The sequence below is a fragment of the Lepisosteus oculatus genome, chromosome 14 (genome assembly GCF_040954835.1).
Source record: "Lepisosteus oculatus isolate fLepOcu1 chromosome 14, fLepOcu1.hap2, whole genome shotgun sequence".
Classification (NCBI taxonomy): domain Eukaryota; kingdom Metazoa; phylum Chordata; class Actinopteri; order Semionotiformes; family Lepisosteidae; genus Lepisosteus; species Lepisosteus oculatus.
Genome location: NC_090709.1, coordinates 11,166,573 through 11,194,363, shown reverse-complemented (window position 1 = coordinate 11,194,363; position 27,791 = coordinate 11,166,573). Strand labels below are relative to the sequence as shown.

Here is a 27,791-nt window from a genome sequence, read left to right as displayed (position 1 = left end):
TTGTCAAGGATTGTCAAGTTCTCCAACAAATCTGTGTTCTAATTTTAAAATATTTTTGCTAAGGATACAACGGGTGTATAAATGAATTCTCCCAACAGCCAGTTAAAGAAAAATTCCACACGTGAAGATGGTTTTCTTGGACATTGACTTAGGTACTTAATTGTTTACTTGTTGTAGTTCCACACGAGTAAAACACGAGGATTTCCTGCAACATTCAAGAGGGTTTGCGAAGAAATCCCTTCAATTTTTAGCGGAGATTTTGTTTACATCATCACAATTTGAAGCGCGTCCCTGAGTGCGTTTGACCCACCAGCCCTTTATTTAACAGTTGCACAGGGACACATTCCCATTGCTTTTCACAACTCACATGCTTGTAGTTAAAGAAAATAAAATACTGTCATTTTCCTGCCAGCTGGCAGTATTTCTTCTGCACTGACCAAGAGTAACCAAGAACTTCATTTAATCTTTCATTTAATCTTTCGCAGGCTGTAATTTCAGAATACAGAAAAGGGAGTATCAGTGAATACATGTATTAAGCTAAATCAAGCCGACGAAGATGCACTGCTGTTGTTTTTCTCCACTTTTCATTAAAAGGAGAAACAATCACTGGCATTTTTTGCAGCATTTCTTCTGTCCTGATAAGCAAGATTTTTATTTTATCTTTTAGAAGTTGTATGAATTTCTTGAAGTTCAGAAACAACTTGTTCCATAAAAGAAATGAACACTTGCTTCAAAGTAAATCAAGACGTATGTCTCTCTCGCTGTGTGTCCTCTTATCTGCCCATCTCTCTCTCCTCTTCTTTCTGGCAGTCTGTGCAGAGTATCTGAAGGGGATGTAACACCACTTGGCAAAGAAGAAAAATTCTCAGAGACAGAATAAAAAATCATTATTCTCTTTTCAGTCAGATTCACAGCTCAGACTCACACTCAGACAGAAGCTCAAGTCCGTACTGCTCTCTATCCTCACAATCCAGAACCAGAACATATTCAGGCAATCAGTGCTGCTACATGAACAATATCAGACAGAACAGCCTGGACTCAGGTCACATCTCCCCCTTTTCTCCTTTCTCCCAGCCCTCTTAGAGACATAAAAGAGCTCCTGGTTCTCCTCTCTGTGAACTGGGCTCAGGGCTCACTGATCTGGCAGCTGTGGGCTCTGTTCCAGGGCAGAAGCAAGAAGTTTCTATTAACCCTTTCCAGGACTTCCAGCCCTTCAGTATTACTTTCTTTACTGTATATCAGCCTCCAAACATGTTTTTTAAGTGTTTTATAACACAAGTGAGTGTGGAATTATCTTTGTATTTATGTAATAAACACCAGTATTGACACTCTGATCAGTATATTGATTATTAGTAGCCAAAGGCCGATGGTCATAACTACAGTAGTGACCAGTTGACCAGTCTGTAGCTCTGAGCAGTGCTCTGGTGATTCTACACCAGCCCTGGGATTCAGCTGCTCTCACAAGTGTCTCACAGTCTTATAAATGTACAATTAGATGAAGTCTTGTAACAGTTATACAGTTAATTTAAATCATCAGACTACCTATAGAGCTGAGAGCTGGGTGAAAATAAAACCAGGATACACATTTTAATGAGTACATGAGTACATGAGTCTAATCCTCCTGGCTTCTACATGTATACTCTGATGATTCGTGTAAAACCCTTAAAAGCGCTTATTTCAGGGACTCGTGCTCATTCTCTACTGCTCCACACGGGTATGCTTTGTAACACATTAATCTGTGAAGTAAACTATTTTTTTTCTGTTTAATGAATTTCATTCCTCCGTTTGTCTCTCTCCTTTTCCAAGTGTTATAAATCACCTCTCTTCACAGCCCGGTTTAGTTTTTTTGGAGATGTTATATTTGTATGAAAAGCCCTCCGGGCTCCGGACAGGTGTCTCCTCCAGCAGAGATGCGCTATTTAAAAAAAAAAATAAACGTATAGAATTTACAAATATAACTTCAACCAGAGGATCAGAAACAGGTACAAGAGAAAAAAACAAACCGAAAAAAAACATTTAACCACCAGAGGTAATGAAGTAAATTATGTGATCAAATTGTATTTTTACATATATCATGTTTTCCTTGCTCAGTTGTTTATAGAACTTAAATAGTGTTTCAACATGCATGTGTTTCCTGTATAAAATAAAAATCAGCACTCACTTTTTTACATTAAAAAAAAACTGCTTTTCTTTTTAAAACATTTCGAGTACCTCTGGCATTCATAAAAAAGACACAAAAGCAGCAGAGACACGCTCTGCTCTGTCAGAATTAGCGCTGTGACGTCACAGACACCAGCTGGAGCGCCGGGATCAGAGAGAGAGACCGGGGGAGGCGCACGGAGCGCACGGAGAAGAGTTATTGATCACTTATCTATCGACAACCAATTATTTCAACTGAAGAACCGTAGAAAAATCGATTAACTTCACGATTGGTGAGTACTGATTCTTTTCTTGACCCTGTTTAAGTATCTAGAAAACAGTTAATAAAGACTGTATCGACCAATTACCATAGTGCGTTTAGGGTTAATAATATTCAATCCGAAATTACACAATGATTATTCATATTATTATTTAGGTAACTGTATCCTAGAGCTAGAAAATGATATTTCAAGTTCATAAATGTATGTAAGTAACAGTTTAAATGCATTTTTCCAGTGTTTATAAATCATAAGAATGGTAACCACGGTGACAGGCGCCTCGTCACTGCACGCGTCTAAGTGTCTCGAATTTGTCACAGAGAGCGGTGTGACGTCACGAGCAACGAGCAGCAACTAATACTAATATCAGTGTCTTCATGTTAATATTAGTGAGAGTACAACTGGTAGTTTTAATGCTAGTGTTCATGTGAGTATTAATGACAGTAGCACTACTGATTGTTTTAGTTTTAATGTTCATATTCATGTTAATATTAATTCTAATTATAGTGTTACTGTTAGAGTATTAACACTAGTAGTAATGTTAGTTTTAGTAACAGCATTACTGTTATTATTAGTAGTTTGTGTCAGTGTTAGTGATAGTGTTACTGTGGTAGTATTAGTAGTATTTATATTTGTGTTAGTTATTGTGTATCTGTAGATAAGTGTATTTGTGGTATCTGTGCGTGTGTAGGTGCATGTCTGGGCGTGTGTGGGCTGTTAGTGTGTGAGCATGTGGGGTCTCTGAGTGTTTGGTGTCTATAAGTGTGTGTCTGTGAGTATGCGTAGTGTCTATTTGTTTCTGTGAATGCTTGCCTGTGAATGTGTGTGTATGGTGTGTGTCTGTGAGTGTGTGGTGTCTGTCAGTGTGTAGTTTTATATTTGTAAGTGTATGTGTGGGTATGTCTGTCAGTGTGTAGTGTCTGTGTCTATGTGAGTATTAATGATGATAGCATGTGTGAGTGTATACATGTGAGTGTGTGAGTGTCTGATTGTGTGTATAAATGTGTAATGTGTCTGTGAGTGTAAATCTGTGTGAGAGTGTAGGTGTACACTTTGGGGCAAAACAGGAGAAGGCCCTGTCACCCATAGAGTGTAGATGGACTGGGGGACAGATAGAAAAACACAATTAGAAGAGCGAAGGTTGTGAGGTGGGGAGTAGGGCGATAACCCAGACAGGTACTGAGGTGCCAAGCCATGGAGAGCCTTATAGGTGAGCATGAGGATTTTGAAGTTGACAGGAAGCCAGTGCAAGGATGTGATCACAATCCAGTGCTAATTTCTTTCTTGTGGTTGCTGGTTCATTTTCAACTGTGGACTCTTAAGAAGTCCTTTATTTGACTTGATCAAAACCAATTCTTAGAGGATTTCGAAAGGTTGAATCAAAATGTTACATGACCCCAGTGGGATTCAAACCCACAACCTTTGAATGACTTCATTCTATCAAGGCCTAGAAGTCCAAAGCACTCTCCATTGCACCACAGAGCCAACCGCTACATAGTGATATAAAACAGTTACAGAAAGCTTCTCCCGTTGTCTTTAAATTAAGCTCCATAAATATTGACAATGAGTGGCCTGTTGTCTACGAATAGATACCGCTGGGATTTGCACCCAGGGTCTCCTGGTTTTTAGTGAGGCGTCTTAACCAGCTAAGCCACGGCGCCAAACCTGCTAAATGTTATCCACAACTTCAAACACCTGTGAGAAACGGGCAACTGCAGTGTTACGCCTGCTGGTAAGTGTTACGCCTGCTGGTTACGCCTGCAGAGTTACGCCACAGATAATCCTTTTTTGAAGTTTAAGGAGAGGATTTCTTTGTCAATTCAATTAAACGTTTCAGAAATACTGAACGATTGATGTGTTTCACACGCAGTGCGGGCTCTCCTTTGCTTACAAATATTTTTTTTTACACCAATTTACTCAACTACGATTTTTGCTGAGCATTTTGTTTGATAGCTTCCTATTGTATACTGCACTGATTTCTGTATTGTTTAATTTCCCTGTTGATTTTAATTTCTTGTTTTCTAAGACAATCAGACCAGCTGTTCTGACCTTACCTTGCACTGGAGCCACTCTTTTCTTTCTAAAGGCGTGGAGAGAGATGCTACAGCAGGTAACACCCCATGAGAAACATCATGAGCATCTGTAAAAGCTCTGTACCTGCCCGCTCCCCACACCGACAGATTTAAAGGGACATTCTGAAGTATAGAAACATTTTATAGTTGTAGTTCTCCTTCAACTCCACCCGACAACAGAGGTAATTTTTAATACAGGAGTAAAGGCACACTGCACATCTGCAAAACATCATGTACAGGTTTAGGGAGAGCGACATCAGTGATTGGAAGGTAGGAAGTTTCGGGTCACTTTTTTATAATAGATTCAAGCAACCCTAAATACCTTTTCAAGAAACATTTCAGAATCCGTGTCACATCCAGTACGATTGCTACACAGGTCTACAGAATACTATCAGAATACTGTTATTCTGAATACAATCAGAATACTATATAAAACACACCGCCCAAAACATTTCTAAAACAGGAATTACACGTTAGGAATGCGCCCTCCTTTATACATTAAATAAAAGGTCTGAAGCCTGCTCCAAAGAAGAACTATATTCAGAGCTGACAAAGACGTGATAGGAAACATCTCGGAAAACGAAGGTGCATTCATTTTCAAGCATCACACACCTAGAGCTGAACCCGGTGTTCTCTGAAAAAGTAAGATGTTGTGAGTGTGGCTGGGTGGTCTAAGGTGCTGGGTTTGTGCTCCAATTTCTTTGCAGGGGTAGGTTTGAATTTCTCTGCTGCTAAGTGTTTGTGGGTTAAGACAATTCTTCTATTGCGAGTTCAATGGGTAAAAGCTTTGCTTGACAGTCTATCAAGAGACTGAACTAAGTGTTTCAAGATAGTCTTTGTCAGCTTAACATCAAGGCAGAAAAAAGCCTAATTTTTTCTTCCTAACAGCAATGCTCTTTGGTCCCTTCAGCGTTATGCAGGGAACAACATCTGTCGTGATCACTTTTGAGTCAGTGCGAATCGTAGTGTGCCGTAGTTGTTTTTAAAATTGGTTTTGTCGGCATGCTGCATTTGTCTGTGAAACTTTAATGCTGTGCTTTTTCACACCGAATCGTTGGCAGGACCAAAGCTTATTCAACCTTTGCACTCAGCACTCAATCAGAAATACAGATGCAGCCATTCAAAGTGCGTGGTACAAACACGTGCCGCAGGCATTTCCCCTACGTCATAATGCGTCATACCACGGTACGTGATTGGCTGGCCAAAATGACCGACAGGGGCACTTGTGGTGCGTTGGTCGGTCGTGGAAAGATTTAATCATTTAATGTCTTTACTGTGCACATTTTAATCTGCTTAGTATTGAATATTTTATGGAATTTTACCACTGAAGGGAAATTTTAGTAGCTGAGCATAAAAAGAATAGGAGCATAACGCATTTGAAGATCATAAACGATATTAATTTAGGAACATAAACATATTATGTAAATTGTATATGGCTGGTCTCGGTACTTTAAAGAAAAAATACACACCAGTGTTCCATTTCTCCCTAAAAATTTTAAGCATCAAAGTCTTAAATGTGGTTATTTTGGAAACGTTTTTACGTGCTCCTTGCTTCCTCTGACCATGCTACTGGACGTTTATACAGTATACAGTACTCTGTGAGAAAAGTGATAGTTTTAAGCTTTTCTGCGAATACGCTCGATACCGGAGTAAACAAGCATACTTTTAGAATTTGATTAATAGGGAATATAACATGGAATTGCATATCTAAAAAAAATAATAATGATATAATTATATTCATGTACTGTAACACAAACAGTAGTATATACTGTACACATACAGTGTCTATTGATATGTGTAGGGCTGTCTCACCACTTGTCATGTGAGTGGTGTGATGATTTAAATGCCTGACTTATAAGTGGGAGGTTAGCTGTTCAAATCCAGCTAGTGCCACAATTTTTCTTTATTATATTATGGACAATTAATTGACTTTTTTATATTTCTAAATATCACAACATGTTCAAATCTAAGTCATTTTTTAATAACAGTGAGTAGTCACCGTCTTTCCCTCTGAATCGCTCCAGTAGCAGGAACCTGTATCGTGTGGGGATCCCTTTAGATCTCCCTTCAGATTTAAAAGGTTATTAATATAATCTTCGGTGTCGCATCTTCCCAGTTTAGCTGATCTTTTGCTGCCTATGCATGTTTACACAGCTGCCTATGCATGCTTACACAGCTCCCTGACTTGACTGAGAAAGCTTTAGTGAACTTAATATTTTTATTATCAACAAATTGTAAATACGACGTTTACATTGGCGTTATTAACTTTTCACTTGAGTGTATGGAGGAGTGTCAGCTGTCAATGAGAGCAGATGGAGAGCAATGGAGGCTGTATGCGTTACAATATCAACATTTACTGTCAAACTTTAAATCAACAATTGATTTAAAGACGATCTGTCAAAGTGCAATGAAATACAATATTGTTGTTGTTGTTATTGTTGTTTCTATCCTGTAAAGCGCTTTGAGAAGCCACCTTTAAAGACGCTATATACAATAAAGTTCATTATTATTACTATTGTTAATTTGCTGGACAGAGAGGTGAACATTATTATGCAGAAGACATTTACGATTTACGTTACATATTGTGAATCTATAAAGACATTTAATTAAACACGTGTTGCAATTTAAATGGAAATCTCTCTCTTTCTAAAATAATTAAAAGTCTAAACAGTATCAACTTGAATTCTTATCTCTATTAATGTAACTATCAAGTGGTATTGAATAAATACAGCTTTTTAGTATTGATTACACTTTTCTAAAATATATTTAAAAAAACTCCCTTCTTCTTTAAAACACTATACGCCAGAAAATGTGTTTGACGCTGTTGTAACAGAAAGAATAAGGTTCTGGATCCCGAGATGAAGTAAAACAGATGAGTTTATTCCATGCAAGGAACAATAAAGCCGAAGTCTTGTTTCCCGCAAGAAACAACAAAACCGAAGTATTGTTCGATGTGCCGGTACAAACTTTTAGGTTATATAGTCCTTCCTTGCTGCTTTGGACGTCATTCAGTGTTATGGTAAGGGGGGTCATGGTATTTGGCCAATTAAGAGGCCCTGGCCAAATGGTCAGTTTAAGATTATGCCCCCAGGGGGTTCCTGGCTCGCATCTGGAATCCTTATCAGTTAACCCCCTTTCCTGCCATAAACCCCTGTTGCTTAGAAGTCTAATTTTCAGGCAGAACTGACTTAAGTTAACCATTTTTACATCTTGTCTCTTACATCAACGCATTAGCAGGTTAAAGCGATTCCATTGAGGAGCCGGGCGCGAGAATTGTTTCGTTCCTTGATTTTCTGATCTGCAAGGCTCTTTGGCTACAGCGAATATGAATTCTGTCTGGCATTGCCAGATTTTGAAAAAATAAAATAAAATTTTAATCAAGATGGGGGCAAGGAGTCTTCTTTATGACACTCTCCCTTATAAAATTTTTAATAAAATGGTTTTATTCATTCATAATCTGACTCACATAACTCACATTCCCGAATGCCCCCACCCGCTCAACAATCCTAGGAAGAACACGAAACAGCCTGTTAATAAAATTGTTGCAATCAGTTCTTCCTCCCAGAACTTGTAGATCTCACTGATCAGTTCTTGCTTTGTTGTAATAATAATGTTTCTTTATTAGCCCTATACAATTTCTTGCAGTAGGAATTCATCTTATCACATACCCAAGCTTTTCTCCATGGAGACACAGACATGGAGAGAAGCTTGGGGTCAGAGCACAGGGTCTGGCATTGTACGGCACCCCTGGAGCAGGTAGGGCTAAGGGTGTTGCTCAGGGGTCCAACAGAGTAGGATTCCTCTGCTGGCTGCAGGATTTGAACTGACAACCTTTCAGTCACAGGTGCAGATCCTTAGCCACAGAGCCACCACTCCGCCCTTTGTGCTAGGTTTAGCAATATTCTGAATATAGTCTTTCAGCAAATGCCATACCATCTCAATTGGATTTAAATCTGAGGATTCGGCTGGAGTTTTCACCCAGTTCACTCCTTCTGCTATAAGCCTCGCCTTTGCTGCTGTGTGTTTCGTATCGTTGTCTTGAAAGAGACGGTGCCTTGATCCAAAGTGCTCTCTGATATACAGTATGGGGCGGCATGCTGTTTGACCGCGACTTCCTAGAAGAATTCACGATCCATAATTCCTTCGAAAATAAGAAGTGGTCCCAGGTCTCTTCTAGATATACCCCCCTAGACGTGAACCTTCAGTGGATGTTTGGGCTTTGGCTTGTCCACATATCTCCCCTTTTTACAAAATGACATGGTTGAAAACTGTTCCAGAGCTACTGTTGTTTCATCAGTGAAAAGTACATCATAATAATAATTGTTTACACTTATATAGCGCTTTTCTGGACACTCCACTCAAAGCACTTTACAGTTAAAAGGGACTCCCTTCCACCAATGTGCAGCCATAGTGCGCCAGAACACTCACCACACACCAGCTATCAGTGGGGAGGAAAGCAGAGTAATGAAGCCAATTCATAGAGGGGGATTATTAGGAGGCCATGATTGGTAAGGGCCAATGGGAAAATTGGCCAGGATGCCAGAGTTACACCCCTACTCTTTTCGAGAAGCACCCTGGGATTTTTAATGACCACAGAGAGTCAGGACCTCAGTTCTATCTCATCCGAAGGACAGCACCTGTGTACAGTATAGTTTCCCCGTCACTATGCTGAGGCATTAGGACCCACACAAACCACAGGGTGAGTGCCCCATGCTGGCCCCACTAACACCTCTCCCAGCAGCAACCTTAGTTTTTCCCAGGAGGTCTCCCATCCAGGTACTGACCAGGCTCACACCTGTTTAGCTTCAACACATTGCCAGTTGGGAGTTGCAGAGTGATATGGCTACTGGCAATGAAATGCCAGCAAATCATGAAATGCCTCTTCCTGTTCAATCCATTGGAGCACTTGTTTGAGTCTTTCCTCTTTGTTTTTTACCCTTATCATGGGGCATGAGTTTTTTTTTTTATATATCTCCATCCAAGCTTTCTGCGCACTCTTCTTATCGATGTCGGAATCACGCTCGCACAGAGGTCAGACTATAGCCGTCTATGAACTTGAACTTGCATCGCCGATAGCTCATCACTTTCATCCATCAGTCTGTCGATGGCTCGCACCATAGGACTTGAAAAAAAAGAGATCAACAGTTAGTTATAAAAATAATGTGCGTAGTTGTATTTACATGCAAGAAAAGCATTTTTAGAAAGTTATTTACCTTTGAATCGTCCTCGGTTTAGATTCTCTTTGCCTCCTCTCCCCTTTATAATGTCGTTTCACTGTGCTTTCACAAACAAAGATGTCCATCAAAGCCAAATGCTGTACAATGTCTCGTGCTGACTTCCCGTTTCCTTTCATCTTCATTATTTGGTGTGAGAGAGTCTTCGTGATTTTGGCCATAGTCCGTCTCCTTGCCAAAGCGATACAGTGGTGCAGCTTGAACTCTGTACCTGTATACAGTATGGTACAGATAAAACTTACACCATACCGATGAGCTAATACCATGGAAAGACACTCCTATTTTATTTAAAACACAATACGCCAGGAAATGTGTCTGATGCATTAGCAAGTTTAAAAAAATTGCATTGAAAACCCGGGCGTAACAATTGTTTCCTTTTTCTGATCTCTCACTGTTTGGATACTCGTCTCACCTGCCCTGTTCTTTGTTTTCTCGTTATTTGCTGAGTATGCCTGCTGCGATCCACTTCTGCCCTCACACCTAAAGAAGACTATTTTACATTTCTTTGTGCGGTCCATAGTGCAATTAACCCTTGCTAATACATTTGCAGTCTTTTCAAAGTATGTCTTTTGAAAGCGAGATGATCTCTGGTTCTTTGACAAAACAAGGCTCGCCAGATAATGTGAAAAAGACACAAATCGAAACCTTTTTTTCCAGCTTATAAAGTCTTGCGATGTGTAAGCAGGAACACAGCATTATATCTTACATATGAAAGATACATAATATAGCTCCCAAACAAACACGAACGTGTTTTTAATAACATGCTTTTATTCACTCATAATCTGACACTTTCAGGAAGACTAAGGAAGGACTAAGGGAAGTTGTCATCTGTTGTTGAAGCTCTGTGAGCTCGGTGACTTTGAGACCACTTGTTATCCCAAGTTGTTTGAATCGCCACAATTCAAATAGAGAAAAAAGAGCTGACTGACAAGATTTAAGATGTGGCTGTCAATGTTGGATTAAAAAAAACACGTTGCCCGACGTTAGTTGCATTGCTTGAAAAATATTTTTATTTCGAGAGACTGGATAAGTAATTCAAGTGTTTTTTTAACTGCCTGAAAAACAAGTAATAATTTAACAATATGTGCAAAAGTTTTATGATATGTCGCTGTTGTGAATGACTGTGGAGTGTATCTTATTTGCCTGTCCGGACTGGTGGAGCTCATCCAGCTGTGTCTGGATATCTCGGTCAAATATTCGGGTAGTGTGTATTGTCTGTTTAGGGTTCTGTAGTATTCCACATGGCTGGACAGCTTGTTCCCCCCTCCCGCCACTCTCTGTGTACAGTAGAGCCTCCTGTACTGGCTGGACAGGAGGCTCTACTGTACACAGAGAGGGGCGGGAGGGGGGTGGGGGGGCAAGCCGATACATACTCTTAGAGTTTGATTAATAGGGAATATAATATAAAAATATAGTACTAAAAATAAGATACACTGTACAGACATTCACAACAGCGACTGTCAGAAGATAAGACACAGCTGCTCAGACACCCACTGAATGGAAAGGGGCACTTTAATGTTCTGTACGGCTAATATTAAAGCCAATACTTTAATATTCTTTTCTGTATGTTTAACAATAGCGGGTACTGGCCTAATTCGGCCCTGCACCCGTTGTTAGATGTTAATGTTTTGTTGTTGTTTCCCTGAGGTCTGGCTTTTTTTCTGGAAAACCATAACTCTGTTCTTGTCCAGATTGACTGTCAGTGCCCAGGTCTGACAGTGCTGCTCCAGTAGTGCCAGGTTCCTCCGCAGCCCCTGTTCTGTGGGAGACACCAGGACCAGGTCATCTGCATAGATCAGGAACTTGATTTCTGTAATTAATGCAGATCAAAAAATCAAGTAACAAAACAATTATTGCGCCAGGCTCATCAATGGGATAGCTTTGACATGCTAATGCATTAGTTTAACAGTCCGGGTGTGGCAAGCCTCTAATGTCTCCCGACTTCGGCAAAAGGAACCTGCCTTTCATTGGAAGACAATGAACACATTCTAGCCGTACATGAGAATATAGCATAAATACACCAAGGGATCAGGTGAGTTCCCATCACAAAAAAAAAAAACTGCGAGCCTGCACTACAGCGACCACAGTACAGTATGGAGACCAAGACCTTTTACGGGAAGAGACGAGGTGCTTCTGCAGCCCCAGTTTGCAAAGAGCGAAGGGTAAGCAAATACAGCAGACTTCATCTGAAATACGCTATTATAGCGCATATTACAAGGTATTGCCGTTTTGAATTATACATTCAATTATAAATATTTCTTCGTAGCCTGTTCTTCAAGAAAACACAGCACGAGTGAAACGATCTTCAAAATCTACCACCAGGACAGTAAAAAAGAAAGCGGTAAGATGGATAAAAAGAAAAGTTTATTTTGACGTCTGTTCCACGACTGATGAATACTACTGTGTGACTTTATTTCTTACATGAATTATGTTATTTTGCCACAGGCCGTGGGACTCTGCTCTCGGCCTCTGGCCAGGGTGCCAACCTGTAGAAGCAGCACCTGTGTGGAGACTTTTCGGCAGCAGCGGGAGCAGTACGACGCAGTACAGGGGAGGATTGGGAGGCTAGAGACACTCCTGAAGATGCAGAAGCCGGAGACAGTGTACCGGCAGTCAAACACTTGAGCAGCTGTCTCCCGATGAGTGCCTCCCCCCAACGCGCAGGTTGCAATGCCTGGCAGAAGCTCTGCCCCCCACAGAGCACACACCGCCTCAGGACACTCCATTCCGACCTCTCTGCTCACCACCGCCCAGGACCTGGCCCAGGACCACACTGTTGTGTTGGGGTGAAGCTCAGTAGTAGAGTGCTTGTCCCACATATATGAAGGCATAAATTTATAATAACATTTTCATTAAGATAACTATTTTACGCTATCAAGTATTGAACCCAGGGTGAATGCAACCTATTCCTTTAAGAGGTGTGCAAATGAGAGAAGTTCCTATTGCTTATATTCTGAATAATGGGGAAATCTCCACCTGATTCGTGAAGATTTGTTAGGCGAGTGGTGCTGTGACTCAGGAGCTGATTCAGTGTTGCTGTGGAGCGCAAGTAGATGTGCTGCTGGCTGGAGAGGATGGAGCAGCATATCGGAGTTTGCTTCCCTGGTCCAGTTGAGCTCTTTGCTACTTCTTCTCCTTGGTACGCTGGCTTCAATGGGTCTTGACGTTCCGTCATCTTCAGCCTAACTTTCCAGACATCAGGGCATAACTTCTGGTCCTAATGGGCCTAACTTCCAGATAGTGGTTCTTGGCTTGCCCTATTTATTAGCTTCAGACAAAGACATTCTAATGCCTTGTCTGACAGAGTTCTGGTTGGCCAATTAAAATCTTTGATTTGCATATGTCTCATCCAAGAATTTTGTATTGCTTTGATCAGGAGAAACAGGATAAAATGTCCAGTATTTGGGAAATATCATAACTTCTTTTGAGTAATACATACAGCTTTGATCATTAGAATTCTAAACTACTCATGTTTTGCCCATTCTTTTGAAACCAAACAAGCATAGCCCACTTTATCCTGAAATAATTACGATGTCTTATATCATATTTTTAATTTAATATTTTGGGTTTACACTTTTGTAGGGGAATGATTTGCCCTATTTCTAGTGCTGTTTGTTTATATAGGGGTTCTTCTAAACTAGTTCAGTGTTCTCGATTAGGCCATTAATTAGGTATGTAATGTGGGAATACAGCCAGCACTTACAGTCTTTTATGAATGGAATGAAGGATGCTATTTTATCAGGTCAAATTTCTGATTTGCTAAACAAGCAATCAGAGTAAGTTGTATGCCATCTCGACACCAGAGGAGTGACTCGGTTTTCCTAACTGGGACCCTCAATCGATGTGAATGGATCAGAATAATTTGTTTTCTAAATTCTAAATCCTTTCAATAATGCTTATTACAATCAGTACTCTGACCTTTTCTTCTGTTTTATTATAAAACAAGTGATATCTATGGGCATTTGCTCAGACATCCCTTGTTTTTTGAGGTTTAATGCAGTTGGTATAGCCAAGTGACTTATTCATTTAATATCAGTAGAATGGCAAAACATGTGCACAGCTATATAAGTACCGCACACTGACTGATTGTGCTACTGGAGCTTTGCAAGTCCAAAGACTGACACTGCATAAACAAACGGTGAAACACAGGTTTTCGTCTGTGGATCCATCTCCACATGGGTGAAGGGGACAGTAAAACAGTAAGGAAAATACAAGAGAGGAAACTGAAAGAATTGTGTTCACTGCAAAGTAGGAAGAGGTGGTTGGACACGTAAACCAGCTTGGTGGTTAATTTGTGACATTTTTGGTGACAATTAGCAAACGGATTTGTCTTCATGTTCCTTAAGCTGTGCAGTATATAGCCGACGCACGTCTTCATGAAGAATCTCTGTAAGTCAATTAAACATTTTATTTTCAAGTTGACTCCTTTACATGAAATAGACACCAACAATACAAGGGGATGAGAAATGTATTTTATGAAAATAAACCTGCTATTCACAGACCTCGGCCACAGCGTCTCCCAGGTACTTCTGCAGGATGAGGTTGAGCTTGGCTGCAGCCTGGCGGAAGCACTTGTCCACCTCGGAGAAGTCACACCTGACCGTCGTGTTTTCAAAGTAGGATTTCAGCGCCTCTTTCGCCTCCTCGTAGTTGTCCTGCTTCATGATTCCTGTGCCCTGAAAGGGAAAATCCTGGGAATACAGGGAGAGAGAATCATTCAAGATGTCCTGACCAGGTCTGCTGCAGTCAAACTAATCCTTCATTATCAGAGCTTCCATTGTCTTGCCTGTTGTCTTCAGTGTTTTAATTTGAGGTTTTTGTGTAATTCCTAATAATTACGACCCTGAATCTTGGCTCCCTCTCCTGTACCATGCAGGGAGAACAAGAAAGGTGAATCATCATCATCATCCCTTAACGATTTTCCAAATTGCCTGACTGGAGACACCACCAAAGGGAAGAGCTGGAGTGTCACTTCATAACATCATCAGTAGGCAGTGAGTCAAGAGAGGGGGAGTTGTCTCACTGTTATCCTTATCTATGATCAGGAGTCTCACCTCCTGCTCTGCTGCCCCTAGTTGTGATCTGTAGACAGTGTGTCTTCCACCCCACCCACCTCCTGAGGGAATAATCTTGAATAAACAGAGGGCTGGAGACCCAGTCCAGCTCCTGTCTCTCTCCCCTTGGGGACAGGAGATTTTCTCAGAACCATGTTGAGGTGAAATGGGAGTGGGATGACACAGGTGTCTTGGAGAGGTGAGTCGCCCCAGCCCCTGTGTACCTCAGTGTGATTCAAGCAAGGGGGAGGGGTTTAAGGGGCTTACCAATCCCGCATACGCAGCCTCTGATCCAAAGTCAGGCAGGACTTCATTGTACAGCGCCAGGCAGTCCAGCTGGATAGATGATATCATGTTCTGAGCCCAGGTCCGCACCCGTATCTCCTCCTCCTGGAGCAGCCCCTCCAGCTCGACCTGCAGGTCCTCCCTGAGCCGCCACAGGGCCGCTGGGGTCAGGCCCGGGTGAGCGGGTGTACCAGGGGGTGGGTGAGGGGGTGTGTGAGGGGGCGAGCAATGGGGTATGTGGGCTGCCAAGGAGGAGGTCCATGCCCTGTCCTTCTGCAGATCCCTCTCCGGGCCCTATTAGGGTAGTTCCACAGCTGGGTCTCGGTCTCCTGCCTGGTGATTGGCTGGCTAGCCTGAGGGGACAGGGGCACAGAGAGGGCATGAGGAGGACAGAGTGGAAACTGAGAGGGTCTTCTTTAGGAGGACCAAGCCCTGCCCCTGGTCTCCCAGCAATCACAGTCACCATCATTGCAGCTGAAACCAAACTTTCGACAGATGTCATATCATGTCAGAGACATATCAGGCTCACAGACTTGCAGCTCTCGGCTGCCCAGGGTGAGACGCAGGGGGAGTCTGTTCCCTCTTCCTCTGACAGTCCTATCAGATGACAGCGGCAGACCCGATCCAACCCCACCTTCCCTTTCACACACAGCCACACACAGGCATGACTGTGTCACCATCATCAACACCTCCACCATCACAATCTCCACTATCTTCGTCATCATCATCTCATCACATTTCTAATAAATGATCTCCACCATCTTCATCACCGTATCCTTCTTCATCATGACAATCATCATGTCCATCATCATCATCATCAACACCTTTCCATCAACATCATCATAATAACCACCTTCATTATCTACACTATCATCTGCATCATCCTGAGCGGAACACATTGATTGTCTTACACTGGAAGAATCTTTGCTCAGAGTCTCAGTATTGGTCGACCCTCTCTGGCCTTTCAGGGTCACGTCCGTCTCTGTCAAGACCTGTCAACAAGATGACTGCTTTAGTCTCACCAGCAGAACCCAACCAAGTTTGTGTCTCAGTACAGGTTTATTCTTAGTCTAACAGAATTAATACTTGGGGAAAAGCATTTAATAATGAGAGCAGGAGGCACTTCTTTACATAGAGGAGGGTGGGGGTGTGGAACAAGCTGTCTAGTCATGTTGTTGAAGCCGATACCCTGGCTTGTCTCAAGAGAGAGCTGGATGAGACCCTACAGTCAGGACAGGAGGCACTACTGTACATAGAGGGAGGTGGGTGTGTGGAACAAGCTATCCAACCATGTTGTTGAAGCCAATACTTACGTTCCTGTGGGATCTGCCCCAGGTATCAGTGTGACACCCTTCTCTCTGCTCGGCCATTCCTCTCTCGACTTGAGTGAGTTTCTCCAGGCAGTGCTGGGGAGGAGAAAATAGAGTTACCAGCCAGTCACACAAACACACATCATCATCATGAGCCAAGATGACCCTACATGACAGTGGCCTGTCGTCCTCGATCCAGAAGCAGTGTCCAGCCCTCAGCTATCCAGCTTCATGATCCCCAACATCCCTGTCAAGACCTGTTGAGGGGCCAGTTCTGCTAGACCAGGGGTCTCAAGCCCAATCACAATCCCTGGAAAGCCAGGTGCATCTTCAGGTTTTCTTTCCAAACGGGGCTAGGCAATTAAACAATTAATCTAATTATTTTCATAAGAAGATGTGGAAATAATGTGTTTAATAATATATTTTGATGTCTCTCACTGTTGAAGACTCAAAATATTCAAGGCACAGTTGGATATTTAAGGTCTGGATACAGGTACAGTATTAGAATATTTTTGTTTAATTAGATCAACTCTGTAACCAAGACCTCTGGGCAGAAAACCAGATGATGCACCAGACCCTCTAGGAAAGGAGTTTGAGACATGCTCACCCTCTCTCACACACAACCTCACATACACTCACCCTCTCACTACTACTACTACTACTACTACTACTAATAATAATAATAATAATAATAATAATAATAATAATGCAGACTTGCTTTTCTTGGAGTCTTGGGTCTGGCTCCTGTGTTGGCTGAGTCTCCTGTTACCTCCTTCCTGATCTGGGGATATCAGACACAGTTCTGTTACAGACACGGGCTGGACTAGACTCACAAGCGCACACACCCACAGACACACTCCCACACACTAACACACACGCAGATGCACACACTCTCAGGTAGAGTCTTTCTCCTCCTCAAGAGAAGACAACAGAGCCCTGCTATTGCGATGAGCTTTAATTTCAGGAGGAGGAAGAAGATAAAGAATCACAATATGAAGAAGACCAGCAGTGGACTCACAGCTCTCTGGGTCTGGGGCCTGACTCTCAAACTTGTCTCCAGTCTCTGGTGGGTTTGGACATCTTCTCTGTTCACCTCTGTTGACATCTGTGGACAGGACAGTTCAGAAAGACAAAGAAGTTCAACCAGACTTCACTCTCATAGCCAATCAATCAATCAATTTGTTTTTTATATTTTGCCTTTTAATCCAGAATATCAAAGCACTTTACAAAACATACCTGGAAAATAGAGTATAAATGTGTAATACTGTAGTTCCTGGGGTAAGTGCTTGGATAATCCAACTACCACTGTTGTTACTTCTGCTGCTACTACTATGACCATGACTACAAATTCTAATACTAATTCTGATATTAATACTACTACTGCTGTCATTACTAGTAATAGTGATAAAAACAGAGCACTCACAGCTCTCTGGACGTTGGTCTGGAATCTAGAAAGTGGTTCCATTCTCAGGCGACTCTGGACCTCAACACCTGTTGATGGGTCACTTCTGTCAGACACACAAGTGGAGCCCAAGCCCACCTACACACACACTCACACACACTGACAGATATACACCCACACATATTCACACATTATCACACACTGACAGACACCCACCCACACATATTCACACACAGACACAACACACACTCACAGACACTCACACACATACTCGCACACATTCACAGACACACACAGCTGGGCAAAGTGATGTGGCACGTGTCGCCGTTGTTACCATACCTATAATTTGTAAACAGTGGAAAAATGCATTTAAACTGTTACCTACACAAATTTATCAACTTGGAATATAATTTTCGAGCTCTAAAATACAATTTCTAAACAATCATTTGAATAATCATTCTTTAATTTGGAATTGAACATTATGAACACTAAACGCACTATGGTATTTGATCGATACAGGCTGTATTGACTCTTTTCTAGATATTTAAAGAAAGAAAAGAATCAGTACTCACCAATCGGTGAAGTTAATTGATGATTCTAAGGTTTTTTAGTTGAATTAATTGGTTGTCGATAGATAAGTGATCAATAAGTCTCCTCCGTGCTCTCAGCGCTCCTCCCGCAGTCTCGCTCTCTGATCCCTGCGCTCTGGCTGGTGTCTGTGACGTCACAGCGCTCTTTCTGACAGAGCAGAGCGCGTCTCCGCTGGAGGAGACTCCTGTCCGGAGCCCGGGGGGCTTTTCTTACAGATATACTGTAACATCTCCAAAAGAAAAAACACCAGGCTGTGAAGAGAGGCGATTCATAACAGCTGGAGAAGGAGACCGACAAACCGAGGAATACAATTTATTAAACAAAAAAAAATAGTTTACTTCACAGACTAATGCGTTGTAAAGCATACTCCCGTAGAGCAGAAGAGAAAGGGCACAAGTCCCTGTAATAAGCGCTTTTAAGGTTGAAGAGCATCTCCTGGTTTTATTTCCACTCGAGCTCTCAGTTCCTCAGCCAGTTTGGTGATTTAATTAACTGTATAACTGTTATCAGACTCTGTTTAACTGTATATACGACTCCGTGAGAGATGTGTGGGAGACGCTGGAATCACACACAGACAGGTCTTCTGTGTGATCTGAGTCCCACTGCTCAGAGGTACAGACTGGTCAACTGGTCACTATTGTAGACAAGACCATCGGTCTGCTGCTGCTGATAATCATATTACACTTATAAGAGTAGCAATACTGCTGTTCATTAAATCAGTAAAAATAATAATAAGAGATAAACACATATTGCTCAATTTTCAGTCAAACACTTCTGACAGAGGGATGGAGGCTGACTTACAGTAAAGACAATGAATCAGGGCAGTAATACTGAGGGGCTGGAGGTTCTGGAAAGGGTTAATAGAAGCTTCTTGATTCTGATCTGGAACAGAGCCCACAGCTGCCAGATCAGTGACCCCTGAGCCCAGTTCACAGAGAGGAGAACCAGGAGCTCTTCTCTGTCTCTAAGAGGCTGTGAGGAAGGAGAAAAGGGGGAGATGTGACCTGAGTCCAGGCTGTTCTGTCTGATATTATTCATGTAGCAGCACTGATTGTCTGAATGTCCTCTGGTTCTGGATTGTCATGATAAAGAGAAGGATGGAGATGAGCTTCTGTCTGTTCAGGAGGTAAAAGTTTGGGTAAAGTACTAAGGGACTCAGAGCTCTGTGTGTGAGTCTGAGCTGTGAATCTGACTGAGAGGAGATACTTTTTTTTATTCTGCCTCTGAGAAGTCTTTTCCTTTGCCAAGCAATGTTCCATCCCCTTCAGATACTCTGCACAGACTGTCAGAGTAAGCAGAGAGGAGAGAGAGATGGACAGATAAGAGCACACACAGCGAGAGAGACAGGAAGGGGGAGAGAGAGGAGAAGGAGCAGGAAGACAGTGCAGGTGTTCAACCACACTGTGACCACAGGAGACAGGAGGCTTTTCTCAGCTGCTGAGGAGCTCAGTGCTCATGGCCACTCAGGCTCAGAGGCTCTGGCAGCAGTCAGGTCTGAGAGCGTTTCCTCATACTGACACTGGAGCTCTGAGAGTCAGCCTCCATTCTGACAGGAACAGACCCTCCTGTTCAGCCCTGAGAGACACACTGAGAGAGCTGTGTGGGGAGAAGACCTGTCACCCTGTAGAGCTCTGAACACTGGACTCTCCTGTGTCTCCCTGTGCAGCACTAGAGCTATGAACACTGGACTCCCTGTGTGTCTCCCTGTACAGCTCAGCTCTCAGCTGCCTCATCACACTGACACCCACAGCCTCACAGTACAGCCTGGCTTCCTGTGCTGGAAGAGCTCGGAGGAGCAAAAACCACAGACTCACTGCAGAGCCTGACCTGTAGCTCCAGTGAAGCTCTACCTTAAATCGCCGCTGTATTAACAAGGACTGAACTTTTTTTTCATAATTTTGTTGCTTTTTCAAATTTGAAACTGACTCCTGCTGCTGCAGCTATTATGGTGAAGCTGTAACACAAGAACTCTGCTATATTGAACAGGAGAGTTTAAATACAGCACAACTGCTAATACTACTAGTGCTACCACAACTGCTGCTGCCACTGATACTACTGCTACTACTACCTATAATAATAAGGAAGAGGATGTGAGCTGTGCCTTCACACTGTTCAGCCCAGTGGTGCATCAGTCTATCGGTATCAGTTCAGCTCCACTGTGCTGTTAGAGTCTCAGTCATGCAGTCAGCTCCACACAGAGAGACACTGGGGCCACAGCTGGAGGGGTTGGAACATCTGTGTGGACTGGAGCTGCGCAGAGATAGACTGAGGGTCTGAGGGAGTCAACTGGAAGAGCTGCTGTCCAACAGGCTCAGTACATAAGGGACAATCACTGCTGGGCTTTCTTTCTTTTTCATTTAAATTATTGATCACAGTCACAGGACAGCCAGTTCTTATTCAGTCCACCTTGTCTCCGTATTCCTGTGCTGACCTGAGTGACCTCACTGCCACCTTGAACACAGGCTCTCCTCACACTGCCCTTGACCATGACCAGAAGACATTACTGTCTGGAGACACAACAACTCTGTGAGTCACTGCAGGACACCAGTCATTGGACACTGCCTGACACAGACAGCAAGACAGGACCATATTCAGGACACCAGTCACTGGACACTGCCTGACACAAACAGCAAGACAGGACCATATTCAGGACACCAGTCACTGGACACTGCCTTACACAGACAGAAAGACAGGACCACGTTCTAGACACTTCCTGATACAGACAGCAAGAATTACAGGACCATATCCAGGACACCAGTCACTGGACACTGCCTGACACAGACAGCAAGACAGGACCATATTCAGGACACCAGTCACTGGAGACTGCCTGACACAGACAGCAAGACAGGACCATATTCAGGACACCAGTCACTGGACACTGCCTGACACAGACAGCAAGACAGAACCACGTTCTAGACACTTCCTGATACAGACAGCAAGAATTACAGGACCATATATACATAATTGATTATCTTGATACTGATTTTCAATTATAATACTTGTCTAGAACTGCAAAGATTTTTTTTTGTTTAATATCTGATCTCTTCCTGCCCCTGTAGCACCTGCGGCCCTGCTGTCTGTATCTGTATCTGTGTTTCCTCCAGTGAGACAGGAGAGCTGCTCCTGTCTCTCCTCTCCTCCGCGCTGCTGGGAGTGTCTTCAGGGAGAGGAAACAGTGATGTGTCTCTGATATATATGGAGAAGACTGAAAGGGCCCTGTGTGATTGGCGTCCCGCCTGTGTGAGAGGTTCCTGCTGTCAGTCTGAAAAGGCAGTGCTGTGTGTGATTGGCGGGGCGGGGGGCTGTGTTGTTACTGGGGGTCCGGGGTGTGGAGCAGCAGCTCAGTTGCCCTGTGGGCTCAGGGGTGAAGACAGGGGTCTCAGCTGCACTCTGTCCTGATGACAATGGAGAGCTGCCTGTCCATCTTCTCTCTCGCTGTCCTGGTGCTGCACAGCTCAGACAGTAAGTGACCAGTCTTCTCCTGTCCAGACAGACAGACAACAACTGGAATTAAATTAAGTAAAGTTTTGATGTAAATGGAGCAATAAGTGGGTTGAACAATTTTTAAATGTGAATTTTACATTCAGTTTGTGGGTATTCATAAAAAAATATTTTATCTTGGTCTGTAAGTAAGGAAATATAATTAGTTGTGTCTAAATATAATTAGTTGCTTTTAATTTTTATTGGATTTTATTAAAATATTCTTAAGATTTCTAAACATTATATAATAATAATGTTATAGATGGATAGAGCAGAAGCTGGCCATTATCACCCTCTATTGATAATTTGTGAAAACATGGAGTGTATAAAATCTTTAAAAAGTTATTTAACTTACTTGTTACTGTAATAATAAACTTTATATATAAGTGATAATTTGAGTGATATGCTGTGACATGTGAAAAAGTCTTCATCTACTCGAAAACAAAAAAAGTGTGAGCAATAAAAAATGTTTCTAGAATAATATCATATTATACAGGATGATTCAGAAATACCCTGGGTTGTTTATTATTTTATTGTGTTCAATTCTGACTCCTCTGTATTGTCTTATTACAGACTGGTGCATTAATAGAGATACACGTGTTTTTAAATAGTGAATTATTATTGTGACTCATATTAAATTATTACAGACTGATGAATTAATAGATATACAGTAAATGTGTTATTACCACCTAAAGTGTTTATGCTAGAGAAATAAGACTGGAGTTTTAATGCTGCCATTATATCTTTGGTGTATTCAGACAGTCCAGGTTTCTATCGTTAGGCTGTGTGATATTCAGTTGCTGTGAAAACAAGTAGTTCCCCTAGGTGTTATAAGAATATGTGTTCCAATATGATAGGAAGTTATGAGTGTGAATTCTTCATTTTAAAGACTTACAATTACATTTTGAAAATGTAAAACATTTTCAGTCATAGGACAATTAGCTCTTGTATTTTTATAGTATTAAAATAAAACTGATATATGTATTACCTGGTTCATAAAGACCAGGTTTGCTTGTTTTCACATTGAAAAGGACAGGCTGATAAAAGTTACATTCTTTATTGCTTTATAAGTTATAAAATGAAAAATATTAACACAATTGTGAAAATTCTTAGTATTGTAGGTGTATTATTATTAACTGGGGTCTCATCAGAAACTGAGGTGTAACATTAATAATTTAACAACTACAAGACATTGTGGCATTACAGCAAGAATTAAAAAATGGTAGTTGTGTTTTGTGTTTATACAGGATTTGTCTATTATTTAACAGCTAAATAACTTATTTTGTGTTTTTAGGTTAGTTATCTAATGACAGGTTTTTTTTTGTAAATTGTGAAGTTTTAATAAGAATGCTTTATTGTTTTTGACTACATTCGAAATCTGAAATTATTATCAAATGCAATTATATAAGTATGAGTTATACAAATTAAATATTTAATTACATGTTATCATACAAATGCAATATTTAAAAATTAATTCGTAATCACAGGACTCAAGTTTAGATTTTTGAGCAGTTGCTCAGGACAACATCATAATAAATGTATCTGTGCCTATATGTTAAACCTGTCTGGTATTTTTGAAAAATGTTGTTCTTTAATATAATTTAATCTGATGATCATGTGTTAAGTTTAGATGTTGGCAGGTAAAGGCTAGAAAATCATTGTCAATAATTCATATACAGACAATGGGAATATACACCTCACACACATTTCAGCACAACATGTGAAGTACCTGTCAGCCTCTGACCACTGTTGTGACCACAGGTCCCAGTAACACAGAAACACTGGTCCCAGGACTTGGAAGCCACAGAGTTAGTACAGTGTCCAGTACAGTGACCACAGTCTCCTGGAACCCAGGACCAGCCATCTGAGGTTCTACAGTTATTACAGCCACTGCCCGCCGTAGTGACCACAGCATGCAGAAGTGCTTTTCTGTTTAATTTAAAACTCAGCTTTATGGATATTCCTTAAAATTATAATTGATTTTATTCTGGTGCTATAAATAAGGAAAAATAATAAACAATTTGCAGTATTAACAAGAATTTCACCTCTACAATTAATCATAATATTAATTCAGCTTATATGTTTTTTAAACTATTTTCTATTAATGCTGTATTAATAGTTTTATATGCAGTTATACACTATTACACACAACACAGACTAAGGATAATGTTTTTTAAGTACTAACATATAATTATTATAACTATTAATATTGTAGATATTTAGCAACCTTATCACAAATGTTGTACAACTTGACAATCCCTTATCTATTACCACAATAATAAAATACAAAATTTTGGTTGTAATTTGGGTCATGTGCTAGGAAATTTTCCCATTTGCAAACAAAATGGAATATAAATGTTTTAACAATAATACAACATCTTCAAAATATTTACCAGGGGTTGTTTATTTCATTGTGCTCAATTCTGCCCTCTCTAACAGGTATAATAACAGACTAGTGTATTAACAGAGATCAGTGTGTTTTTAAACACTGTTACTCCCTGATCATTCAAACTCTGAAAGAGCTCAAAGTCCCGCGCCTGGGTTTCAATTATATCTCCTGCTGCAGATTTTCCATCTTTCTGCAGCATTACACTTCACATATTGCAGCACAAGTTGTGAAGCATCCATCTATTAAGAAAATATTTTTATTGATTCTGTTTTGGATTTTATAACTTATTTTCAATGTAGACCATTAAAAAGACTTATCAGTGTTTAAATCAGTGTCTGATACAGACATGTGGTCAGTGTGCACTGCTAAGTACATGTGGGGCCTGAGACCCAGATACACCAGATACACCAAACCTGGTTTCAGTCATTCAGCCTTCTGACACCACAGCCACTGTCCACTGTACTGACCACAGCTTCCAGAAACCCAGAACACCATCATTACAGTCATTGTCCACTATACTGACCACAGCTCCCAGAAACACAGGAACATCGTCATTACAACCACTGTCCACTCTGACCACAGCTTCTAGAAACACAGGAACACCGTAATTACAGCTACTGACCACTGTACTGACCACAACTCCCAGAAACACAGGAACACACTCATTACAGCCACTGACCACTGTACTAACCACAGCTTTTAGAAACACATGAGCACAGTCTTTACAGCCACTGTCCACTGTAGTAACCATAGCAGAACAGCCCTCTGCAGTCACACAGTGATATGGACAGAGAGATATATAACAGGAGCTGGACACAGGTGTTTGGAGGGAGAAGTGAGATGGCTGCTGGTGGACTTCCTGTCACTCCACTGTCTCTTGTTCCCCATGGGGAGACTAGCAATCCAATCAAACAGGTAAAACAAAATAAAAATTCCAGGTGTATTTCTAAAATGTCTTAATATAAAAATATCCTGTAGACATGGTGATAGGGATTGTTTCTCTCTCTCCGCAGGCAGTGCTGATGTGAGGCTGGTGAATGGGGCCAGTCCCTGTGAGGGGACAGTGGAGGTGTATCATGATGGAGAGTGGGGGACAGTAGCTGACTTTGGCTGGGATCTGGATGATGCTGCAGTGGTGTGCAGACAGCTGGGCTGTGGATCTGCTGTATCAGCACCAGGAGGAGCTCACTTCGGACCAGGGTCTGGATCAGTCCTGTTGGGTGGGGTTTCCTGCAGCGGGTCAGAGTCTGCGCTGAGGGACTGTGGAAAAGATGAAGTGAAACAGTATAGCATTCCTCATGCCTATGATGCTGGAGTGAGGTGTTCAGGTAAGAGACACAGACTCTCTCCAGTCTCCAGCACTGAGGAGAATTAAAACTCCTCGATTTATCTAGAGTCCATCATCACAATCCATCTGTCCATCCTCCCATTCTTACTGCTCCTGTCCTGCTGAGAGCTGTGACAGCACCCCTCACAGTCACTGTGTCTTTTCTCCTGCAGTGTGTAGAACAGATATTGAAAACTGTCTGAAACCCCCAACCCCACCTGTATGCTTTCTGTTAGGTTTTACAATTGACAAATAATGAGGCCAAAGGACAGTGTTTGATCATAAGGCTATAAATCTACAAATAAATTTACAGTATGTGATGGATAGATCTGTATAAACAAATTTATTCTTGGTCTTGATTTGAAAACTCCAGTTTGTCCTCATTGTAATTCATCAGGATCATTTTCACTTACAGTTCTGCTGTGTCTCTCTTACTTCTCCCTTTTCTCTATTTAAATTCAGATTCAAAGAGCTGTATTGATCAAAGAATTACAGCATTGACATTGAACATCAGTTGCTTTTCTCTGATATATTTACAAACATAACAACAATGACTGCATTCTGTGAGATTGAGTGAAACAAATTAGTTACAACAATATCTAAAAACTATAGAAATAAAAACTATAGAATAAAAACAATATGACTGATATGTATTCTCAAAATTTAATCTCTTACAAAGTAGAGGAGATCTCTCAGCTTCCTGGTCCATTTGGTAGTCAGTATTGATCCAAGGATCTCATCCACTGTTTCTTCAAGAAAGCTGGGATATCTGGTAACCTGTTCCATATTCCTACAATCCTTTAGCAAAGGTGCCCTCAGTTCTCAGTGTACATACGGTATGGAATGTTTTAAATACATCATGAATACATTCACATTCTTAAAAAATAACTAAAAAATCTGATATAACATCTGTTTCTCTAGGGAAAAATGTCCCTCTCTCTCTGTTTTATGTTTTCCAGGGTTGAGGTTTCAGAAAATAAAAACGCTTTGTAAGTTAGTGTTAAACCCAGAAGCCAGCTGCTGTATACAGGCAGCTATTTGGATGAACACAAATAAAGCCTTCATTTCCAAAGTAGTGTTTAATTATTTACAGAACAATAAAAACAACCCAAAAACAAAAAAAACTAAAGCTAAACATTTAAATGAGCATCTTCACATGAAGGAATACAACAGGCAGTTAAGCTGCTTACCAGCTCTTTAATAACTTTCTCAAAAGTGATCAGTCCCTTCCTTCTGCTCCCATCTCATCTGGGTGAACTGCTTCCTGCTTTTAAATGTCAGCTTACAGGTGACTGAGGATGGCAGATCAATCTTCATGGGTTTGACAGAAATCACAATCTTGTCTTGTGTCCACATACTCATCCCTTTACAAATTAGAAAATAATATGTAGGTACTGTACCTGAAATAAGTTTACATATGCACACCTCCATAGCCAATATATACTGTAAATACATGAAGAATAATACTGTTTCTATTAATCTTAATAGAAGTGAGCTTCGGTAATTGAGCCTATACTTCATCAGGGTCTGTTTCTCTTTACTCTGTCTTACCCTCAGCTAGTGTGTGTTGTCATATTGTCCAGAGTGTCTGTCAGTGCCCAGGTCAGTCAGTCCTGCTCCAGCAGTGCCAGGATGTGACAGTCCTGGTCTTGTCCAGAGTGTGTGTCAGTGCCCAGGTCAGACAGTCCTGCTCCAGCAGTGCCAGGCTGTGACAGTCCTGGTCTTGTCCAGAGTGGGTGTCAGTGCCCAGGTCTGACTGTCCTGCTCCTGCAGTGCCAGGCTGTGACAGTCCTGGTCTTGTCCAGAGTGTATGTGTTTGTAGAAGTAAAGGCTATTTCATTTCAAGTTCCAGGTCAGACAGATGTCCCAGCAATGCTAGTCTGTGACAACTCACAGTGCCTGTCTGTGGTCTTGTCCAGAGTGTGTACCAGTGCCCAGGTCAGACAGTCCTGCCCCAGTAGTGCCAGGTTGTGACAGTCCTGTTCACAGTTTTTGTCAGGGGGCAGGTCAGGCAGTCCAGCTGCAACAGTAGTTAGGCTTGGTTTTCTATAACCTCTGCACCACTTTGGATGTGGTGTCTAAAACAACTTTATTAAAAATAATTTACAATTTTTGAATCCAATTCCCTTTATTTTTTATATGTAAGTGTTCATTTCTGCTTTATATTGAAGGACATTGTTTAGTTCCCAGGTTTTCTTCAAGTTTATCAGGAAGCTTTGGGGTAGAATGT

At 41.5% G+C, this 27,791-nt stretch overlaps 1 protein-coding gene, 1 long non-coding RNA gene and 1 pseudogene across 3 annotated transcripts in view; 1 reads left to right on the top strand and 2 right to left on the bottom strand.

Annotated features, from left to right (window-relative positions):
- The window catches only part of LOC138242797 (zinc finger protein 271-like), a 683,123-nt gene that overhangs the window by 185,333 nt on the left and 469,999 nt on the right, over window positions 1-27,791 (top strand). The window contains exon 2 of the mRNA XM_069198349.1: window positions 22,517-22,523. Coding sequence (XP_069054450.1) covers window positions 22,517-22,523 — 7 coding nt within the window. The remainder of the gene's footprint in view (window positions 1-22,516; window positions 22,524-27,791) is intronic.
- The window catches only part of LOC138242769 (zinc finger protein 271-like), a 735,173-nt pseudogene that overhangs the window by 636,401 nt on the left and 70,981 nt on the right, over window positions 1-27,791 (bottom strand).
- On the bottom strand, window positions 17,091-18,406 carry LOC138242900 (uncharacterized). 2 transcript variants are annotated; one of them, XR_011191775.1, is made up of 4 exons: window positions 18,347-18,406; window positions 17,796-17,863; window positions 17,391-17,477; window positions 17,091-17,153 (listed from the first exon to the last, which is right to left on the bottom strand). It is a non-coding gene; the product is annotated as an uncharacterized lncRNA (long non-coding RNA). The 2 variants fall into 2 exon arrangements; XR_011191774.1 differs by lacking the exon at window positions 17,391-17,477.